The sequence below is a fragment of the Solanum pennellii genome, chromosome 10 (genome assembly GCF_001406875.1).
Source record: "Solanum pennellii chromosome 10, SPENNV200".
Taxonomy (NCBI): Eukaryota; Viridiplantae; Streptophyta; class Magnoliopsida; order Solanales; family Solanaceae; genus Solanum; species Solanum pennellii.
Genome location: NC_028646.1, coordinates 19,336,176 through 19,359,298, shown reverse-complemented (window position 1 = coordinate 19,359,298; position 23,123 = coordinate 19,336,176). Strand labels below are relative to the sequence as shown.

At 36.4% G+C, this 23,123-nt stretch overlaps 1 protein-coding gene across 1 annotated transcript; it reads left to right on the top strand.

Annotated features, from left to right (window-relative positions):
- The first annotated feature begins 21,491 nt into the window (after nucleotides 1-21,491).
- LOC107001123 lies at nucleotides 21,492-22,232 on the top strand. Its single transcript, XM_015199287.1, has one exon. The coding sequence runs from the start codon at nucleotides 21,492-21,494 to the stop codon at nucleotides 22,230-22,232; it is 741 nt and encodes a 246-aa protein (XP_015054773.1).
- The last annotated feature ends 891 nt before the right edge of the window (nucleotides 22,233-23,123 follow it).

Here is a 23,123-nt window from a genome sequence, read left to right as displayed (position 1 = left end):
TCCTTAACCTCAAACCCTAATCCTAACCCTAACATTAACTTTAACTGTAACCTTACCATAAACCCTAAACTCCAAGCCCAAAATACCAAAACCCAAACATTAAACACTTAGACATTGATATTAAACCTCAAATCCTAAACCCTAAACCCAAAAACCTATGAAAACAAAAAACCCTAACATAAACCCTAACCCTAACCTTAACACTAAACCATAAACCCGAAACCCTAAGTCCAAAATACAAAAACCCAAATATTAAATACTAATCCATAGATGTTAAACCTCAAATACTATACCATGAACCTAAAACCTACAAAAACCTACACCCTAATCCTAATCCTTTCCCTACCCCTAACCCTAAACCCTAAACCCTAAACCATAAACCCTGAGTCCAAAAAAAAAACCAAAGTGCAACTACAAAAACCCAAACAGTAAACACTAAATCATACATTTTAAGCCTCAAATCCTAAAGCACAGTCCCTAGAATAAAAAAAATCTAATGCCTAACGCTAACCCAAACCCTAGCACTAACCTTAACCCTAACCTTAACCCTAAATCATTAACCCAAAACGCCAAGTCTTAAAAAAGACAAGGAAATGTGCAGCAAGGCAACAAGAACAAGTGGATGAAGAGGATTAATATAGCCATATATTGTCTGAGGATGAGTATGATGAAGATACGACATCCTTAGAAAGCAATTACGGGGAAGAAGAGGTTGAATCTACTTTTCACATTGAATATGAAGAAGAAATACAAGATGTCAAAGACAAACAAGGGTTGTCACCAAGAGGAAGGAAGTCAATTAATCATTATCTTCAATCTACAAATACTAGTAGACTATTTTCAAGTGCTAGAAGTAGAGGTTTGTGATTATAATATATAGGTCATAATGCATGGTTTGTTACATGATTAATGTATTAAATTCGTTAGGAGGTACATATTGTATAATGTGTACTCTACAGAGTGTTACATCCTACTTCTAATGACTATGTCAAGTATATGTAGCTATTAGAATTTGTTCTTTTATTATATATACTTTTTCTTGTAAAAGGGATAGTCTCCCTCGTTTATGTATTTCTAGTAAACTATGTTTTCAGAAGGAGTCCTAAGGTTCTTAGTTTATTTTTGAATACAACTTGATGAATCGGGTTGAGTTGACTGACTTTAGTAGGTTAGTCAGTCGACTAATAACCCAAATTAGGATTGGAGGTAAGGTTTATACCCCCCTCTAGGTACTTTTGAATTTTAATAGATGATAAGGCCTTGGCGTGTTGCTCAGGCTATGACCTACCACACGGATCTTTCAATTAAAAAACAAAAAGAAGCCCGAAATACCAAAACCCAAACATTAAACACAAAACCATTTATATTAAACCCAAATCCTAGACCCTATACCCAAAACCCTAAAAAACCAAAAACCTAACACTAACCCTAACCCTAACTTTAACCCTTACCCTAACGCTAAACCACAATCCAGAAACCCTAAGCCTAAAATATAAAAACCCAAATATTAAATTTTAAACCATAGATTTTAAGCCTCATATGGTAATACATGAATCATAAAACCTAAAAAAAACCTACACCCTAACCCCAAACCCTAAGTCCAAAAAAAAGTTCAAAAAAATACCTTAATCCAAAATATGAAAACCCAACATTAAACACTAAACTATATATTTTAAACCTCTCACCCTAACCTACAAACCCTAAAACCTAAAAATAAAAATAACCATAACTTAACCCTAACCCTAACATTAACCCTAACCCTACCCTAAACCATTAACCCTAATAACCAATTCCAAAATGCAAAAACCCAAATATTAAACAGAAAACCATAGATTTTAAACAAAAAATTCTAAACCCTATAACCTAAACTTAAAATAACAATATCCTAACCCTTAACCTATCCCTAACACGAACCCTAACCCTTACCCTAACCCTAAAACCTAAATCCCAAACCCAAAACCCAAAATACCAAAATCCTAACATTAAACGCTAAACCATAGATATTACAAGTCAAATCCTTAACCCCAAACCCTAAAACCTTCAAAAAACCTGAACCCTAACCCTAATCCTAAAATTAACCCTATGCCCCTACAATAAACCCTAAACCCAAAGCCCAAAATACCAAAACCCTAATATCAAACACTAAACCAGTAATATTAAACCTCAAATCCCAAAGCCTAAACCCAAAAAACTACAAAAAATCCCAAACCCTAATCCTAACATTAACACTAACCCAAAACCTAAACAATAAACCCAAAATCCTAAGCCCAAAATACCAATACCCAAACATTAAATATCAAACCATAGATTAAAAAACTCAAATGCTAAACCCTGAACCATAAAGCCTAAAAAAGACCTACACCCTAAACCTAACACTAACCATAACACTAACCCTTTACCCTAAACCCTTAACCCAAACTCCAAAAAAAAACCTAAACCTAAAATACAAAATTCCAATCATTAAAAGCCAAACCATAGATTTTAAACCAAAAATGCTAAACCCCAAAACCTAAAGGCTAACCCTAACCCTATCCCTAACACGAACCCTAACCCTAACCCTATCCTTAACCCTAACCTTAAACCCTAAACCTTAAACCCAAAGCCTAAAATACCAAAACCCTAACATTAAATACAAACCATATATATTACAACTCAAATTCTAAACCCCAAACACTAAAATCTAAAAATAACCTAACCATTAAATCTAACCCTAACATTAACCCTAACTCTAGCCTTACTCTAAACCTTAAACCCAAAGCCCAATATACCAAAATCAAGACATTAACACTAAACTATTGATTTTAAATCACAAATTTTATCCTAAACCCAAAAACATAAAAGAAAAATACCCTAACCCTAACCCTAGCCTTAACCCTAACCCTTACCCTAAAACATAAACCAAAATTCGTAAGCTCAAAATCCCGATACCCAAACATTTAATACTAAAGCATAGATATAAAACCTTAAATTATAAAACTTGAACCATAAAATCGAAAAAAAACACTACACCCTAACCCTAATATTTACCGTACACCCATAATAAACCCTAAACCCAAAGCCCAAAACACCAAAACCCTAACATCAAACACTAAACCACTAATATTAAACCTCAAATCATAAATCCTAAACCCAAAAATCAAAAAAAAAATCCCAAACCGTAATCCTAACATAAAAAATAACCCAAAACCTTAATAATAAACCCGAAATCCTAAGCCCAATATACCAAAACCCAAACATTAAATATTAAACCATAGACTCAAAACCTCAAATGGTAAAACCTGAACCATCAAGCCTAAGAAACACCTACACCCTAACCCTAACCCTAACCATAACACTAACCCTTTACACTAAACCCTTAACCCAAACTCCTAAAAAAAAACCTAAGTACAAAATACAAAACCTCAAACATTAAACAATAAATCATAGATTCAAAAACTCAAATCCTAAACCACAAACCCTAAAACCGAAAAAAAAAATCCTAAACCCTAACCCATACCCTAACCTTAACCCTAACACTAAAATATTAACTCAAAACTCAAAGCCAAAAATACCAAAACCTAAACATTAAACACTAAACCATAGATTATAAATTAAAAATACTGAACCCAAAAACCTAAAACCTAATAAAACTAAACCTTAACCCTAACCCTAACCCTATCCTTATCCCTAACCTTAAACCCTAGAACCTAAACCCAAAGCCTAAAATACAAAAATATTAAATACTAAATCATATATATAACAACTCAAATCCTTAACCCCAAACCCTAAAATCTAAAAAACCAACTAAACCTTAACCCTAACCCTAACATTAACCCTAAACCTAACCCTACCCTAAACCCTAAACCTTAAGCCCAATATACCAAAATCAAAATTGTAAACACTAAACCATTGATATTAAATGTCAAATCCTAATCTCTAAACCCAAAAACCTAAAAAAAAAAAATAGCCCTAACCCTAACTCTAATCTTAACCCGAACCCTAACCCTAAACAATAAACCCGAATTCCTAAGCCCAATATCCTAAAACCCAAACATTTAATACTAAACTATAGATATTAAACCTTAAATTATAAACTCTGAACCATAAAGCTTAAAAAAACTCTACACCCTAACCCTATTCCTAACCCTAAACCCTAAATTTTAACCCTAAGTAAAAAAAAACTAAGCCAAAAATACGAAAACCCAAAAATTAAACACTAAATCATAGATTTTAAACCTCAAATAATAAACTACAACCCCTAAAACCTAAAAAAATAATTAACCCTAACACTAAACTTAACCTATACCCTAACCCTAACTTTACCCTAAACCATTAACCCGAAATCCCAAGCCCAAAATACAAAAATCCAAACATTAAAAGCAAAACCATAGATTTCAAACCAAAATTGCTAAACCCTAAAACCTAAACTATAACACTAACCCTTACCCTATCCCTAACCCTAACCCTAACCCTAACCCAATCCTTAACCCTAAACCCCAAACCCAAAGCCTAATATACAAAAACTCTAAAATTAAATACTAAACAATATATATTACAACTGAAAAACTAAACCCCAAACCCTAAAATCTAAAAAACCACCTGAACCTTAAACCTAACCCTAACATTAACCCTAACCCTACTCTAAACCCTAAACACCAATCCCAATATGCCAAAATCAAAACATTAAACACTAAACTATTGATATTAAATCTCAAATTCTAAATCCTAAACCCGAAAACTTAAAATAAAAATAACCTAACCCTAACCCTAACCATAACCTTAACTCTAACCATAACCCTAAACCATAAAAACAAATTCCTAAGCACAAAATCCCAAAACCCAAACAGTTAATACTAAACATAGATATTAAACCTTAAATTATAAACCTTGAACCAAAAAACATACACCCTAACCCTAATTCTAACCCTAAACACTAATTCTGAACCCTAAGAAAAAGAACCCTAAGCCCAAAATATTAAAACCCAAAATTTAAACACTAAATCATAGATTTTACACCTCAAATCATAAACTAGAAACCCTAAAACCTAAAAAACAAACTAAACCTTAACACTAAACCTAACCTAAACCTTAACCCTAAACATTACCCAACCCCTACCCCTAAACTATTAATCCGAAATCTCAACCCAAAATACCAAAATCCAAACATTAGAAGCCAAACCATAGATTTTATAAAAAAAATAAACCCCAAAACCTAAAACCTAAAGAAAAACCTAAACCCATACACTAACCCTATTTCTTACACAAACCCTAATCCTAACCCTATCCGTAACCCTAACCCTAAACCCAATGATCAAAATTCAAAAACCCTAACATTAAACACTAAATCATTAATATTACAACTCAAATCCTTATACCCAAACCCTAATACCTAAACCACAAACTAAACCCTAATCCCAAGCCTTACACTAACCCTAACCTTAACCCTACCATAAACCCTAAACCCCAAGCCAAAAAGGCCAAAACCCAAATATTAAACACTAAACATTCACATTAAACCTCAAATACAAAACTCTTACCCTAAACATAACCTAATTCTAGACCTAAACCATAAACCTAAAACCTAATCCCAAAATACATGATGGCAGCTTCAGCTACATATCTACATTGATGAATTAAGGGAGAAGATGAACAAGTCTACTTTTAGTTATCTTATATGGCATAAGAACATTCCTTTTAAAGATTCTTCTGTTTTAATGGAAAACCTTAAGAGAGAAACTCCCCACTAATGAAAAACTAACAACTTTTCGCATTGAGCCTACACACTGTTCTTGTTGTTGTAATAGGACATGGATGGACACCATAGAACACACCTTCAACAATGGTCCCTTCGCTATAAATGTGTGAAGAATTTTGTAGACGCATCTTGATTCATGCACATACCACAAATCACTACCTCAACTCATAATGCAATGGTGGAAAAATACACACAAAAATGAAGCCCACAAGCTATTATTGCATGCAACAACACTATTCATATGTTAGAATCTATGGAATAATAGGTGTGCCCACAAACATGGAGGCAAAAAGTCTAACATGAGCAGGGTCAAGTATGCCATTTATAAAGAAAACTATAGGCTCATGACAACTCACTACACCTACATCAAATGGCATTCTAGATGGCAAGAGATTATATACCTAGGGGAGAAGTGCTTTCATGATACCAAAGTGACATTGGTTAACAGGAAAAAAACACATGCACTATGGGTTAAAATCAATACGAATGGGAGTGCATTAGGAAATTCAGGAAAAATAGGAGCAGGTGGAGTCATCAGAGACCAAGAACGGGAAATTTAGTTAGCTTTTGCTACACCTTTAGGAGAAGGCACCAACAATCAAGCAGACCTGGAAGGAGCTATTTTTTGAATGACATGGGCCATAGAAATTGAATGCAGGAAAATTATTCTTGAAGTGGATTCACAATTACTAGTCAATTCTATAAGACATTAAACCACTCCTCATTGGATTGTCTCATCTCTTGTCAATAGACTCTAGAACCTAATCAACCAAACACAAGAGTTCAGTTGCAGACACAACTTTAGAGAAGAAAATTATGTAGAAGACTCCTTATCCAAACACAACCACAACATCACGTTTCTACAAATATACATCAACAACCAACAACGACCTAAATAAGGAAGAGCATACTACTTACTAGACATGGTGGAGATGACCAATTTCAAAAGAAGAAAGATAAACAAGATTTAAAAGCCTCCATAGACAAAAAATTTCCCCCTTTTCAACTTAGCGATAAATCAAAATTATAACTACTTTGAATAGGTAAGAATAGGATAGTTTGTGTTTTTGCCAATGTAAAGGGAAAGTCTCCCTTGTTTACATTCCTAGAATCCTTGTATTGAGGGGATTCCTATCCTTAGGTGCTTATATTTTTGGTCAGTCTTTTTTCTAAGGGGATGAGTCAACTCTTTTTGGAAGTAGACTCTGAACCACCTTATGATAGGAGGTAAGGGTTATGTCCCCCTCCATGTATTTTTTAATTCCATCTATAATAAGTCTAGGGGGTGATGCTCATCCCCTACCCCTCTGATATATCGTGGTTTCACGGTATTTTTAATACTTTTTCCTTAAGTTTAGTGTGTCCAAAAGCCTTTTTAATTTTTATGTAAGTTTCTCTTTAGTTGCAGGAAATCTGTCTAAAAGATGAATGCGGAGGTTTTTGAGCAAGAAATACTGAAAAGTACCACCTACGAAGTTTGTGACGGTTCGTCGTGCTCGTGACGGTCGGTAGGTGGCATCGTAGTGCAACTGCTGAAGGAAGATGGGGAATTCTGACCAAGTGTGGGGTTACGGTGTGAGTGATGAACCGTCGTAGCCATGACGGTCCGTCCTGCTGGTTCGTCATGAAGATCTGAAAAGTAGTCCCAGTACCTAAATTACAAGAGTTTAAGTGTTTTCGAATGGAGACCCTCGACGGAATGTTGTGCCTGTGACGATCCATCATACCTGCCGTCAAGGGTGATGAAGAGAGCAGCATATGAAAATGCACAAGTATGGGACGACGGAATCCATGACGGTGCGTCGTGAACACGACGATCCATCGCGAGATCCTTCAACCTGGCGGCGTTTTGATAGATTTCCAGTAAATAGAGTCCTCATTTAATTAGGTTTTTATTTTTTATAAATAGTTCGAAAAACCTCGTTTTTGGGGTTTAGACTCTTGGTTATTTTAGAATCTTTTGTTGATTAGACTTGGTGATTAATATTACACTTTTTGAGAATCTTTAGTCTTCAATTAATTGCAGTAATTGATTATTGGTGATTTTTGTTGATTAATCAAGTGAACTCTTGGATTTTATTCTTTCTCATTGAAGTAAGTGCATGAATTCTTATATTACATATTTTAATATTGTGATTATGACTATGGGTAACTAAACTCCATAACTAGGGTTGTTGGAACCATAGGCGAATAATAAGGTAAACCTAACTAAAATAACAATTCTAGAATAGTGTCTTGCATGTATTGATAATTCTTTCGCTTAGAAGTCTTTTTAATGGATTTCCAACGTTAGAACTCGCCTCAATGCTACTTGCCGGACCAAGGAAGTAGAAATAGGAAAAGAATTGTCAACATAGATTTAGTCTATACTATCGAATAGGCTAGTATTGATTGGTACGAGGTAATAACTTAGTCAAATATCGAATAAAGTGCTCAATATGAGGTAAAGGTAAGGGTTAGTCTAGCAACACACGTAGCTGGACCAAGGTACGTAGTGAAATTTTCTAGATGCCGGACCAAGGATTCAGAAGTACATAACTTATCACTTTGCATGCAAGATACTAGGAAAGAATTGTTATAGTTAGAATTATCAAGATATGAACCTGTGGGGAACACGTAAACCCTAGTTACTTTGATTAATTGATTAAACTCCAACATTTGAAGCTGTTAGTTGTCTCCTTTAATTTAGCTAGTTATTTTCATTCATTTAGAAGTAAAAAAGCCCCCTTTTTATTGTCTTTGCTTTCTAAGGAAATAGTTGTCTAAATAGTAGTAATAATAGATTGAAGTTAAGTCTAAACTATTTTCCTCGTGGGAACGATCCAAACCTCATTAGTTGGGTTCTTTACTTGATACGACCGCTTTAATTCTTATTTGAGAAGTAAGATTGAGCGTATCACTCTTCAAGGATAATTGAACTAAAAAAAAAGAATTCTAAAATACATAAACCCAAACATTAAATACTAAACCATAGATTTTAATCCTCAAATACTAAACCCTGAATAACAAAACATAAATAAACCCAACACCCTAACTCTAATCATAACCGTAACCCTAAACCGAACATCCTCTTGCTCATCCCCTTTCCCCGCTCTGGTCCCGCTTGCTAGGGTCCAGAAATTAGAGGCATAGATGGCTACACTTCTGTGTCACATCCAGCTTTGGATGCAAAGGTCTATTGCTAATGCAGAAGAGCTCTTCGAAATGAGAATGGTCCAGCACACTGAGCGGAAGATCACTGAGGTTCATCAATGCTTGAACGCTTTTGAGTTGCGGGTGTTAGCCTGACCAGCCCCTCAGGTGGATGTGTAGACCCTTCGGGCTGCGGTCGACAGTCTTCACACTGACATCGACATTATCTTAGAGGCTAGGGTGCCTGAGTCTGAGGCCCTTCTGCAGAGCCTGCTGAAGATACAATGATGGCGGCCTTATTCGCCACTTCTGAGATTCCACCACCTCCCCCTCGAGAGAATGCCAAGAGGTGTAGGAGTCGAGAGGAGGATGAGGCTCGAGCACGGAAGAAGTAGCGCCATGAGATGGAGGCAGCAAGGAGAGCGTCGCTTGCTAATGAGGAGGGGCGTCAGATGAGGGCAGTAGAGTTAGCTGCTGGGAAATCTAGTTCCAGAAATGTGGAGATAGAGGGAAGCACTGCTGATAGTGTTGTTGATGCTGTGGACACTACTGAGGGTGTCCAGATTACAGAGATAGTGCGTTCCGGGGAACCAGACCCACAAACTTGCTAATCGTTGGTGCCTGTGCCCCAGGTTTGCTTCACCTACCACTCTTGAATTCCAAATTTTTTTTGCATTGGGGTCAATTGCAAGTCTTTTTGTTGGGGGTGGGGTAAATGGAAAGTGAGTGCTAGGGTGAAGTCTGAGTAGCCCAATTCACTATCCTCTTTTCGGGTTTTCTTGCTTGTGTTCTTTTTCCACAAGAGACTAAATATTTTTTGTGTTGAACCGGCATGACAATATCTTGTCTACATAGTTTAACTGTGAAGCATGATGGCTAAAATGATATCCTGATAAAATGAAAATGATGCATGACTAGGCATAGTAATTGTTAAATGTGTGGCTCTAAGCATGACATAGAGGTACACCACTGCATGACCCTAAGTCTAAAATTCGAACTAAGTGTCTGATAATCTGGTAGAGTAATGAGATGTTAAGTGAATGTGAGGAAGATTTGAATAGTCCACTATTTGTACTAAGCTAGAACTTGCCTAATAGTCGTGCTAAAAGTAAGCTGTAATAGATAATTAGGAAAGGATCATGGGCCCTTTTTCAATATAGCCCATTTTTAGCCTGAATAATAGAACACCAAATGAAGTTAATCCTTCTCCAATCCAAATGATTTGACCTTAAACTAGACCTTTCTTTTCACCCCAACTAATCTTTTCTGAGAATAATGTGTTGGCCCTAGTCCCTTCTCGGACATGTGCACCTCAGCTTATGCCAAAAGCATAAGTTGAGGGTGGCTAATGCAGCAAACAACCCTTTTTATGGCCCTGACCCAACTTTGGGTATTGTGTACTTTGACTCATGGCAAAGCCATGAGTTGAGGGTGGTTATTATGAGGAATGCTCTAGAAAGTGGGGTTGAAAGAACAAAGAGAGAGCAAGAACAAAAGTAAAGTAACTCAAGAATCAGTTGAAAGAAAAGTGAAAATAACAATACAAAAAAAAATAAAAAATACAAGGAATACAAACAAGAAAAGAAGAGAGTCACTTACACAAATGAAGAAAGAAAGGAAAATAGCAAGGTGAAAGAATATGAGAAACTGGGCGAAATAAAATTATAAAAAATTGTATGTTTAGCCGATATGTCAAGGAGAGCAAAAAGTCACTATAGTAAACTAAAATATACCCTACCTGACCCTGAGCCTATGTCACAAACTAAGAAAGTCCTATCGTGATCTTAAGAGTTGTATAGCGAACTTAACGCAGTGAAAATAAGGTCAAGCTTATGGCAATATGTATGAACGAGTGTTAATTTGTTCTGAGAGTGTGTGTTGAAAAGTAACCTTATACTTAAACTGAAATCATTGTGTGAAAAATGAGGGTTTTGTTTTGGAGTGAGGACACTAGTTGCAATATCGGAAATATTAGCATCTCGGTGAGAAATTGAAGAGGATAGGTGTTAGTACATGGTGAGTGTGTGTCATTGTCTGATTCCACATAATTCAAGTCTAATAGTGATAGTATGCATAAACATGAAGAGACTGATCGGGATTGATATCCAAATGATTGCGAAAGATAAAACATGGATACTATTGTACAAAGATTTTGTATTGAGTCATAGTGCGTCGCTTGAGGACAAACAACGAATTTAAGTTCAGGGTATTGATATACCGTGGTTTCACGGTACTTTTAATACTTTTTCCGTAAGTTTAGTGTGTCCAAAAGCCTTTTTGTACTAATTTTTATGTAAGTTTCTCTTTATTTGTAAGAAATCTGCCTAAAAGATGAATGCGGAGGTTTTTGAGAAAGAAATATAGAAAAGTACCACCTACGGAGCTTGTGACGGTTCATCGTGCTTGTGACGGTCCGTAGGTGGCATTGTAGTGCAGCTGCTGAAGGAAGATGGGGAATTCTGACCAAGTGCAGGGTTACGGAGTGCGTGACGGACCGTCGTAGCCATGACGGTCCGTCCTGCTGGTTCGTCATGAAGATCAGAGAAGTAGTCCCAGTACCCAAATTCCAACAATTCAAGTGTTTTCGAATGGAGACCCTCAACGGACCGTTGTGCCTGTGACGATCCGTCATAGCTGCCATCGAGTGTAATGAAGAGAGAAGAAGAACAAATTGCACAAGTATGGGACGACGGAATCCATGATGGTCCGTCGGACCACGACGATCCGTTGCGAGGTCCGTCGACCCAGCCACGTTTTGACAGATTTTCAGCAAATAAAGTCCTTATTTCATTAGGTTTTTATTTTTTATAAATTGTTCGAAAAACCTCGTTTTTGGGGTTTAGACTTTTTGTTATTTGAGCGTCTTTTGTGGATTATACTTGGTGATTATTATTACACTTTTGGAGAATGTTTAGTCTTCAATTAATTGCAGTAATTGATTATTGGTGATATTTGTTGATTAATCAACTGAACTTTTGAGTTTTATTCGTTCTCATTGAAATAAGTGCATGAATTCTTATATTACATATTTGAATATTGTTATTATGACTATGGATAACTAAACTCCATAACTAGGGTTGTGGGGACCATAGGCGAATAATGAGGTAAAACCTGACTAAAATAACAATTCTAGAATAGTGTCTTGCATGTATTGATAATTCTTTCGCTTAGAAGTCTTTTTAACGGATGGCTAACGTTAGAACTCGCCTTAATTCTACTTGCCGGACCAAGGAGGTAGATAATAGGCAAAGAATTGTCAACATTGATTTATTGTATACTATCTAATAGGGTAGTATTGATTGGTATGAGGTAATAACATGGTCAAATATTGAATACGATGCTTAATATGAGGTAAAGGTAAGGGTTAGTACAGCAACACATGTAGCCGGACCAAGATGCGGAGTGAAATTTTCTAGATGACGAAACAAGGATTTAGAAATACATAACTTAGCACTTTGCATGCAAGATACTAGGATAGAATTTTTATCATTATACTTATTAAGTTATGAACCTATGGGGAACACGTAAACCCTAGTTACTTTGATTAATTGATTAAACTCCAACATTTGAAGCTGTTAGTTGTCTCCTTTAATTTAGCTAGTTATTTTCATTCATTTAGAAGTAAAAAAAACCCCTTTTTATTCTCTTTGCTTTCCAAGGAAATAATTGACTAAATAGTAGTAATAATAGGTTGAACTTAAGTCTGAACTATTTTCCTCGTGGGAACGATCCCAACCTCATTAGTTGGGTTCTTTACTTGATACGACCGCTTTACTTCTTATTTGAGAAGTAAGTTTCAACATATCACTGTTGAAGGATAATTGAACTAAAAAAAAAGAATTTTAAAATACATAAACCCAAACATTAAATACTAAACCATAGATTTTAATCCTGAAATACTAAACCCTGAATAACAAAACATAAAAAACCCCAACACCCTAACTCTAATCATAACCGTAACCCTAAACCGAACCCTTGACCCTAAAGCGTAAACCCTAAGTCCAATAATAATCCTGAGTTCCAAATACGAAAACCCAAACATGAATCACGAAACCATAGATTTTAAACCTCAAATACTAAACTACAAACCCTAAAAAATAAAAAAACCTAAACACTAACTCTAACACTAACCCAAACCCTCACCCTAACTTTAACCCTACCCCTAACCATAAACCATTAACAAGAAACTGCAAGCCTAAAATATCTAAACCAAAACATTAAACACTAAACTATAGATTTTACACCAAAATTCTAAATCCCAAAACCTAAAACCTAAAAAACCTAAACCCTTACCCTAACACGAACCTTAACCCTATCCTTATCCTTAACCCTAACCCAAAATCGTACAACCTAAACCCTAAACCCAGAGCCCAAAATACGAAAATTCTAACATTAAACAATAAATCATTAATATTAAAACTCAAATCCTTAACCCCAAACTATAAAACCTAAAAACAACCAAAAGCCTTACCTAACCCTAACTATACCACAAAACCTAAATTCCATGTCCAAAATGCCAAAACACAAACATTAAATAGTAAACCAATGATATTAAACCTCAAATCCTAATATCTAAACCCAAAAACCTAAAAAAAAATCTAACCCTAACCTTAACCCTAACACTAAACCTAAATAATAAACCCGAAACCTTACACCAAAATACCATAACCCAATCATTAAATACTAAACAATGAATAGTAAAACATTAAAAAAAACCTACACCCTTACCCTAATCCTAACCCTAACCTAAACCCTAAACCCAAAAACCCTAACACCTAAGCCCAAAAAAACCCTAAGTTCAAAATATGAAAATCCAAACATTAAAAACTAAACCATAGATTTTAAAACTCAAATCCTAAACAACAAACCCCAAAACCTAAAAAATAACTAACTTCTAACTCTAATCCTAACTGAATCCCTAACCCTAACCTTAACCCTAACCATAAAACATTGACCCAAAACCCCAAGCTCCAAATATTAAAACCAAAACATTAAACACTTAACAATATATTTTATACCAAACATTCTAAACCCCAAAATATAAAAACTAAAAAAGAACTAAACCCTAACCTTAACCCTATCCCAAACACGAACCCTAACCATAACCCTATCCTTAACCCTAACCCTAAACCCTAAACCATAAACACAAAGCCCAAAATACCAAAACTGTAACATTAAAAGCTAAATCATTAATATTACCACTCAAATCCTTAAACCCAAACTATAAAACCTAAAAAACAATAAAAACCCTAACCCTAAGCCAAACACGAACCCTAACCCTAACCTACCATAAACCATGAATCCAAAACCCAAAGTTCCAAAACCCTATCATTAAACACTAAATCATTAATATTACCACTCAAATCCTTAAACCCAAACTCTAAAACCTTAAAAACAATCAAACCCTAACCCTAACCCTAACATTAACCCTAACCATAACCCTACCATAAACCCTGAACCCCAAGACCAAAATGCCAAAACCCAAACATTAAACACAAAACATTGATATGAAATCTCAATCCTAAAACCTAAACCCAAAAACCTAAAAGAAACAAATGCCCTAACCCTACCCTTAAACCTAAACATAAACAATAAACTCGAAACCCTAAACCCAATATATATCGCTTTCTAATTTCCAAAACTTTTTCTCTCTTTTTTCTCTCACTAACGCGTCCTCTCTAGGAAATTGCAGCTGCTGACTCCAACGGCTAGTTCAGCCAAAAGGAGACGTAGCGTGAGCCGCTGGAGGCCGCCTGTAGGCCGCCGGACAAGCGCCAACAGGGGCGCATGAAGGGGACGAGCACAATACAATAAGAATCGCCCTCTAATTCATCTCAAAACTCTGGAAATTTGCATTTGAATGAAACAATAAACAGTGTGAATTCCAAGAGGGAAATGGCAGGGAATCGCAAAATTATTTCCCCTTAATCCATCAGGCTAAATCAAGAAGATAGGGATATTGGGGATGATTCTCCTTATTAATTGAAACAACATACTGAAAAATCAGGTAATTTGGCCGTTTCAATTGAGAGAAAGGAAACGACGATTTCTGGGGACGTCGCAAAGAACCTCCATGAAACTCGATCTCAAATTTGAATGGCTTCGGAACTGATTCGAGATGAAATACCTACTGGGGTTTGTTCCTCTTGAAAAGGATCACCTCCTATCACAAATTCAGCCCCAAAGGATGCTTAGGTTGCCGGCGACAAGAAGTTTGTTTCTGGGAAGTCGCGAAAAATGTTGAAACTCAAACTCAAAATCGAACAATTTCCCAGCTTATTCGAGGTGAAATACCTACTTCGGTTTGTTCCCCTTTGAAAGTTGCCTCTACTACATCAATTTTTACCCTAACGGATGGCCACGTCGCCCGGGACAAGAATTCCGGAGAATCAAATATTTGTCAAAAAAAAGTGGTTGAAGATGGGGAAAATTAAGTAGAGTCTGATACTCAAGGTGTTCATCCCACTAAAATATCCAATCAACTTCCCAAAGACTATAATCCAATGGGAAATTATGTCCAACACGTTGAAAATTCAACGTCGGGAAGTGACTAGAAAAGGTACAGCTGGGAATGCTATCCTAAACTTGAGTATTCAACAAACCACATCAGTAACTCAGCCATGAGAAGTGATTGAAGTGGAAAACTCATGGCAATTCTCGGTTGGAGTAAAGGCTATTGACAACACAATAATAAAGGAAAATCAATCGCAGGCAGGTATGCAAAATGATTTCACTGATCAAGGCAAGGATGTTAACATACTGAAACAACAACAAACTGGTATGCAAGAGGAGGGGGAGAAACAATCAGGTAAGTACCCTCAACCCAATCTTAAAAAAAATTAGAATTATAATTATACTAGTGTTGGCTATGTGCATTAAAATGCCATGGGAAATGTAGCTGATGTAGTACAGAAAAATATAGCTAATAAATTTAGGAATCAAAATGAGCACAATTAGTGGAAAAGGGATGGTGATCGGGGACTAACATATAAGAGTAATGTGGGGGAAAATAAAGATCAAATCAACTACCATAGAGATTTTAAAAAAATCTCTAGCAATTTTGATAAACAAAATCCTCCTTTAAGGAGCAACTCCCAGCCTACTCCCCACCAAAAAGTTATTGAAAACAACATTCCTAAAAGACAACAAAACAACCAAAAAGATAAATCCCTGAACCTGCTCCCTATATTGTTGTACAGACCTTGGCTGCAAGGTTGAGACACATTCATGCTGCTCAAGAACCCACCATTGTGCTCAAAACTCCTCCTAGACAGACTACCAAGCTAGAACAGCCTGTAGTCATCTTTGACATATATTATTTTGTTCATACTTTAGCGGTTGATTGTAAATTTTTTTTGGTGGGAAAGTTCAGTCTAACAATGCCTAAAATGGAGCTCATCAGGAAGAGCTGTATTCAACAAATCCAACTAAGTTAGGGTGTTAGTATAACAGAGTTTAATTCTAGGCATGTGTTTATTGATCTTCAAAATGAGTTAGACTCAACAGTGTTTGGACTCCACAAAGGATGGATATTGAGGGTAAACTTATGAGATTACAGGCTTGGACACCATTCTTTACTCCGGAGGAAGAAACTCCCATTTTTCCAGATTGGACTCTCTTACCAGTGCTGCCATGGCATTGCTTCAAGAAACCCTTCCTTATCCCTCTCCTAAAAAATATAGGAAAAGTGTTATATTTAGACACTGCTCTATTACAAGAACAAGAGCAGGTATGGCAAAAATAAAAATGCAGATTGACTTGACTAAACCAAGGCCAAGACATATGTGGATTGGCTTAGAAAATGAGGATGATACAATAGGAATTTGGCAGCCTATGGAGTATGAAAATATCCCACCTTATTGTGAGTATTGCACATGTCAAGGACATGAGGTAGATGAATGCAAAGAAATGATGAGAGATGATGAATACAGACTAAAGATGGAAAAGGAAAAGGAGAAAAAAGACGGAAGCAGGGAACAACAACATCAGAAGGGGAAAGAGAATGTTCAAGCACAGACCAAGGAGAATGAGAAAGAAAGGAAACAAAACAACAATGATTAGGGGAAGCAGAAACAAACAGAACAACAAAAAGAAGAAGAATGTCACACATAGAGGACGAAGAATTCCAAAACACAGGAAGATAAGAACAACAAGACAGCATGGAAACCAGTTCATACTCCTAATCAGCCAGGAAATGAACAAATGCAAAATACATCTCAGCAAACAGGTAACCTCAATAACTTCCAATGTAGTTCTTTCTATAATTTTTCTATGCAGGAACCTCATACAGGAAATCAGGAGGAGCATCTAGACAAGAACAAGAAAACACCACACGGAAAAACAAACAGAAGCAGCATGAACATAGGAGCAGCTGATCAGAATCAAACATTCCGAAAATCAGGTATCATAGCTATGCAATCTAACTCTTTTGGTGTTTTGAATGAGAATGAAGATGTTTTTGGAGGTACGGAGAGGGGGTGTCAGGAGGATCCTACTAACTTGCAGGAAGAGGGTACCAAAGGGGGGAGTTTTCCTCATGTTATGCATGAGGGATTGAACACTGACCTTAGTCTTGACTTTAGAGCCCTAGATATTTCTAGGAATAAGCATCTTCAAGAGGAAGAACAACAGAACCAACAACAGGTGCAGGCTGCAAAAATCAGAAAACAGAAAGCTGAAACTAACAAGGAAAAACAACAAGACATAAATGAATATGGTGAAGGAAAGGACAGTGTTACAACGATAAATTATATAGGCAAGCAAATTAACAATTATACTCCTGAAAGCACCCCCAAGAGAAAAAATAAGCCAAGCTAATAAAAAAGGGATGCTGCTAAAAGGAGACAAAGTATACAACAGAACAGTGATGAGGAACAAACTCAGGGAAAGGGGGGGTGGAACCATGCAAAAAATTTGTGATGATCAATGACAACAAGGTTTTAGGTATCATACTTTTGCAGACTAGATACATAACTTCAACTCCAAAAGAACCACATGATTAGAGGCCACAATAATGTAAACTTAATACTATACGTTTGATTGATGAGTATGTTGTGAATATTTCTGAAGATGAATTGGATAGAGACACCCAGTCTATAGATGATCCGGATGAGGAGGATGAGACTAGTGAGGCTTTGATTAAAGCCTTCAGTCCTTCAAATGATCAGGTTTTTGTAGATGAGCTTAAAAAATGTTTCAAAAAAGCAAGGCTTATCTCCAAGAGGGTTCCAACAGGAAAAGTTTCATTTCATGAATTAAGATATCAACACTGTTACAGCAGGCAGACCAAATACTAGATTATTCACCTGTAGATCTTTCCAATGATTAGTACAATCATTTGGAATGTGAGAGGGATGAACACCCAAGGGGTGTTGGAGAGACTCAAAATGCTCAGGAAACTCCACCAATTATCAATTATCACTATCTTAGAACCTTTTTCATATAGTGTACATGTGTAGAATTTAAAAGTTCAATTCAATATAGAAAATGCTAGTAGTATTTGTAATGGTAAGATTTCGGTTTTTTGGAGCAGTGATATTGACTGTAATATTCTTGATGAAGATGAACAGCAAATCACTTGTGACATAAAACACAATGAGTTACAGAGGCACATCATTACTAATTTTGTTTATGCAAAATGAAAAGATTATCTGAGGAGACCTCTTTGGGATAAGATGCTTTAGCAAGCCAATGAGGAGACCAAACCTTGGTGTGCTATAGGTGACTTCAATGTTATAAGTGCAGTGGAGGAAAAACTAGGAGGGGAACCTTACAATATGAGGAAAAGCATGGATTTTATAGTTGTTATTGAAGAATGTGGCCTTCTGTACATTGGTTTCAGTGGCCACAAATTCACATGGTCCAATAAGAGAGGTATTAATCACTGAATCTTGACGAAACTTGACAGGGCTATGGTTAATCACTCTTTGCTTGAAAATATGCCTCAAACTACTATTACTCATCTGTCTTCTACTTGTTCGGATCATTGTCCTCTTTTAATGGGAATGATTTCCAAAGAATCAAATCACATAAAGTATTTAATGTTCGTCAATTTTTGGGTGGACAAACCTCTTTTCATTGAAATTGTGCAGACTTGTTTGAATAGAGAAGTGGATGGTACTAGTATGTTGAGATTTCATCAGAAATTGAAGAGGTTGGCCAACACTCTCAGGGCATTCAAGGAAAGAGTTTGGGAATATTTTTCAAAATGTCAGAATGTATGAGGAACAGATTCACAAGGCAGAGGAGGATTACAACATTATACACCAAAGTGATGCTAGAAGACGTGCCTTACATGAAATTAATGCTAAATATATCAAGTTCCTTAAGTTTAAGGATACTATTTTGAAACATAAAACCCAACTACAGTGGTTCAAAGATGGTCACACAAATTCTAAATTCTTCCATTCCATTATAAGAGGAAGAAGAAGAAAATTATTTGTGCACAAGATTATCAGTGAAGAGAGGGAATGGATACAAGATGATGAGTATATTGCTCAGACAGCTTATCCTCATTTTGAGAAGATTTTTACAGGTGACGAAAAGTTCATCAATGAAGATACTTTGGAATGCATTCCAAGGATGGTCAGTCAAGAGTAAAATAACCATCTTTCCAGTCTACGCAATATTGAGGAACTGAAAAGTGTGATTTCTCAATGAATCCTAATTCCGCAGCTGGTCTTGATGGTGTGAATGGTTACTTTTTTCAGAAGTGTTAGCACATTATCAAGGATGATTTAATGGGAGTCGTTCAGTCTTTCTTTAGTGGGCAAATGATTCCTAAATATTTCTCCCATTCTTGTATTGTCTTACTTCCTAAAGTTAGTAATCCAAACAAGTTAACAGTGTTTAGGACTATAAGTCTGAGTAACTTCATAGCAAGACTATTTCTAAAATAGTGAGTATCAGACTTAGCCCTATTCTCCCTTCTTTGATTTCTTCCAATCAATCCGGGTTTGTTAAAGGTAGAAATATTTCACAGAACATTATGCTTGCTCAGGAAATCATCCACCATATTAAGAAACCCAATGTTCGGAGTAATGTCATCATAAAAATTTACATGGCAAAGGCGTATGACAGGGTTTCTTGGTCATACATGTGCTTGGTTCTAAGGAAAATGGGGTTTGATGAAATTTTCATAGATATGGTATGGACAATTATGGCCAACGATTGGTATTCAATCATTGTCAATGGTAAGAGGTATGGCTTCTTTTATTCAACAAGAGCTCTCAAACAAAGTGATCACTTATCCCCTGCCCTATTTAATTTAGGTGCGGAAGTGTTATCTAGGTCTCTTAACAGGTTACATTTCCATCCGGAATATAATGGCTTCTTCATGAAGAGGAGGGGACCTCAAGTGAATCACTTGAGCTTTGCTGATGATATAATACTCTTCACCTTTGGAAGGCACAAAACCTTGAAAATCTTAATAAAAACTTTAAAGGAGTATGAAGAGACTGCCGGACAGCTCATCAGTGAAGACAAGAGTCATTTTATGCTACACTCTAATGCTTTCAATAGCACCAGAGATAGAATTAAAAGACTCACAGGCTTCAAACAAAAGCAGGGTCCTCTTACTTACCTAGGCTGCCCTTTATTTGTTGGTAGGCCTAGGAATATTTACTTTTCTGATCTTATTAACAAAGTTGTATGCAGGATTATAGGATGGCAGACCAAACAACTCAGGTATGGAGGGAAAGCAGTTCTTACAAAGCATGTGTTACAGGCAAAACCCATGCATCTACTGTCTGTAGTAACTCCTCAATCCACTGTGCTTAAACAGATCCAAATGCTAATAGTTGATTTCTTCTGGGGAGTGAGGAATGGGAGAAAGAGATATCATTGGGCATAATGGAAGAATCTTAGTTTTACTTATGATGAAGGGGAATAGGCATGAGAAGTTTAAAAGATATTTGTATGGCCTTCCAATTAAAACAGTGGTGGATTTTCATAACCAAAAAAACCTTGTGGGGTGACTTTTTGAAATCAAAATATTGCCAAGGATCCAACCCTGTTAGCAAAAAGTGGGATACTTTAGAATCATTGACATGGAAGAACATGTTGATGAACAGACAACATGTGGAACAACGTATCCAATGGAAGGTTCAGGATGGAAATTGTTCTTTTTGGTGGGATAATTGGCTTGGCAATGGCCCACTAGCACAATTTTACAACAATAGCAACAGATTTAACAATTCAGTAGTGGCTAATTTCTGGGAAGAAAAAATGGAACTTGAACAAGTTGATAGAACATGCACCAGCTAGTCAATTCTCCAACATCATTTCCACAAAAATTCCCCCTCAACAACACCTCCCTGATCAGGCAGTCTCGAAGTTCAATAACCATGGCAATTTTACCTGTTCATCCTATTGGGAGGATATCCGGGAAAAAGGGGTCAAGCATCAGTTTAATTCTCTCTTATGGCATAAAAACATTCCCTTTAAGGTTTCTTTTCTATTATGGAGGACCCTAAGGGGTAATCTCCCCACTAATGACAAATTAACTAATTTTGGCATTAAGCCATCTAAGTGTTTTTGCTGTCTTTATAATGCAGGTATGGATAATATTCAACACATCTTCATTTCAGGCCAATTTGCTGCCAAAGTGTGAAGGAGTTTTGCATCCATGACAGGGATTGAGTATGCTTGCTACTCACTGCAACAGCTTCTTCAACACTGGTGGTCAGCAAAGACCAACAATGCAGCCCACAAGATTCTTCTACAGGCCACCCCTATTTTCATATGCTGGAACTTATGGAAGAACAGGTGCGCATGCAAATATGGGGGTAAAACAACAAATATAAGCAGGGTGAAATATGCAATTTACAAAGATAGCCACAAGAGGTTGAGCATAGCATTTCCCCATATCAATTGGCCAGCAAAATGGACTGATTTGATCCAGAAATGTGAAAGTTGTGTTCAAGACACGAAGGTAAGTTTGGTAGCTTGGAACAAACACTCTTATCAGTTGATCAAGGTTAATATTAATGGAAGTGCACTTGCCAATCCAGGTAGTCATGGGGATGGAGGTATTTTGAGGGATAAAAATGGCCAACTGCTAATGGCCTTCGCAGCAACTCTATGTGAAGGAACTAACAATAAAGCAGAGATTGAGGCAGCTATTTTTTGTCTGAGTTGGACATTAGAGCTGGGTTACAGCAACATTTTATTGGATCTTGATTCACCACTCGTTGTAGAGTGGATAAACCAACAACCAACCCCTCAATGGAACCTCATAATTCAGCTAGGCAGGCTTCAAAATTTGATCAGGCAGACCCAAAACTTCAAATGCACTCACGTTTATAGAGAGAAAAACTGGGTTGCTGATGCACTGTCCAAACACAACCATCAAACAACCAATCCTTAGGGATATTTCAGCCACCAGCAACTACCTAGGGAAGCAACAACATACTATTAGCTGGACTTAATGGAAATGCCATGTTTTAGGAGGAAGAAAACTAAGAGAAATAAAGAGCCTGAATGAATTTATTACCTTTTCATCTCTTTGAATATGTTGGGTTTTATATTTTTTGCAAATGTAAAGGGAGAGTCTCCCTTGTTTATGTTTCCTAAATGCTATGTATGGAGAGGAGTCCTCTCTTCTAGGTACTTAGTATTTTTTTATTCAACTTTTGTGTAAGGGGAGGAGTTGACTTCCTCTTTGGAACGTTGACACCAAACCATCATAGGTCGGATGTCAGTTTATGCCCCCATCCGTGTATTTTGTTTTTGTTATTATTGTGAAAGCCTGGGGGTGTTGCTCAGCCCCTACCCCTCCAAGTGTAATTCAACTAAAAAAATCCCAATATACCAAAACCAAAAAATTAAATACTAAACCATATATTTTAAACATCAAATACTAAACCGTGAACCATAAAACCTAAAAAAACTACACTCTATACCTAATTCTAATCCTAACCCTAACACTTTACCCTAAACCCTAAGTCCAAAAAAGCCTTAAGTCAAAAATACGAAAACCCAAACATTAAAAACTAAATCATAGATTTAAAACCTCAAATTGTCAATTACAAATCCTAAAACCTGAAAAAACTTAAACCTAATCATAAACCAAACCATAACTCTAACCTTAATCCTAACCCTAACCGTTAACCCATCACCAAGAAACTCCAAGCCCAAAATACAAAAACCCAAACAATAAATGCTAAACCACTGTTATTAAGACTCAAATCCTAAACCCTAAACCCAAAAACCTAAAGATTACCCTAAGCCTAGCCTTAACCCTAACCTTAACCCTAAA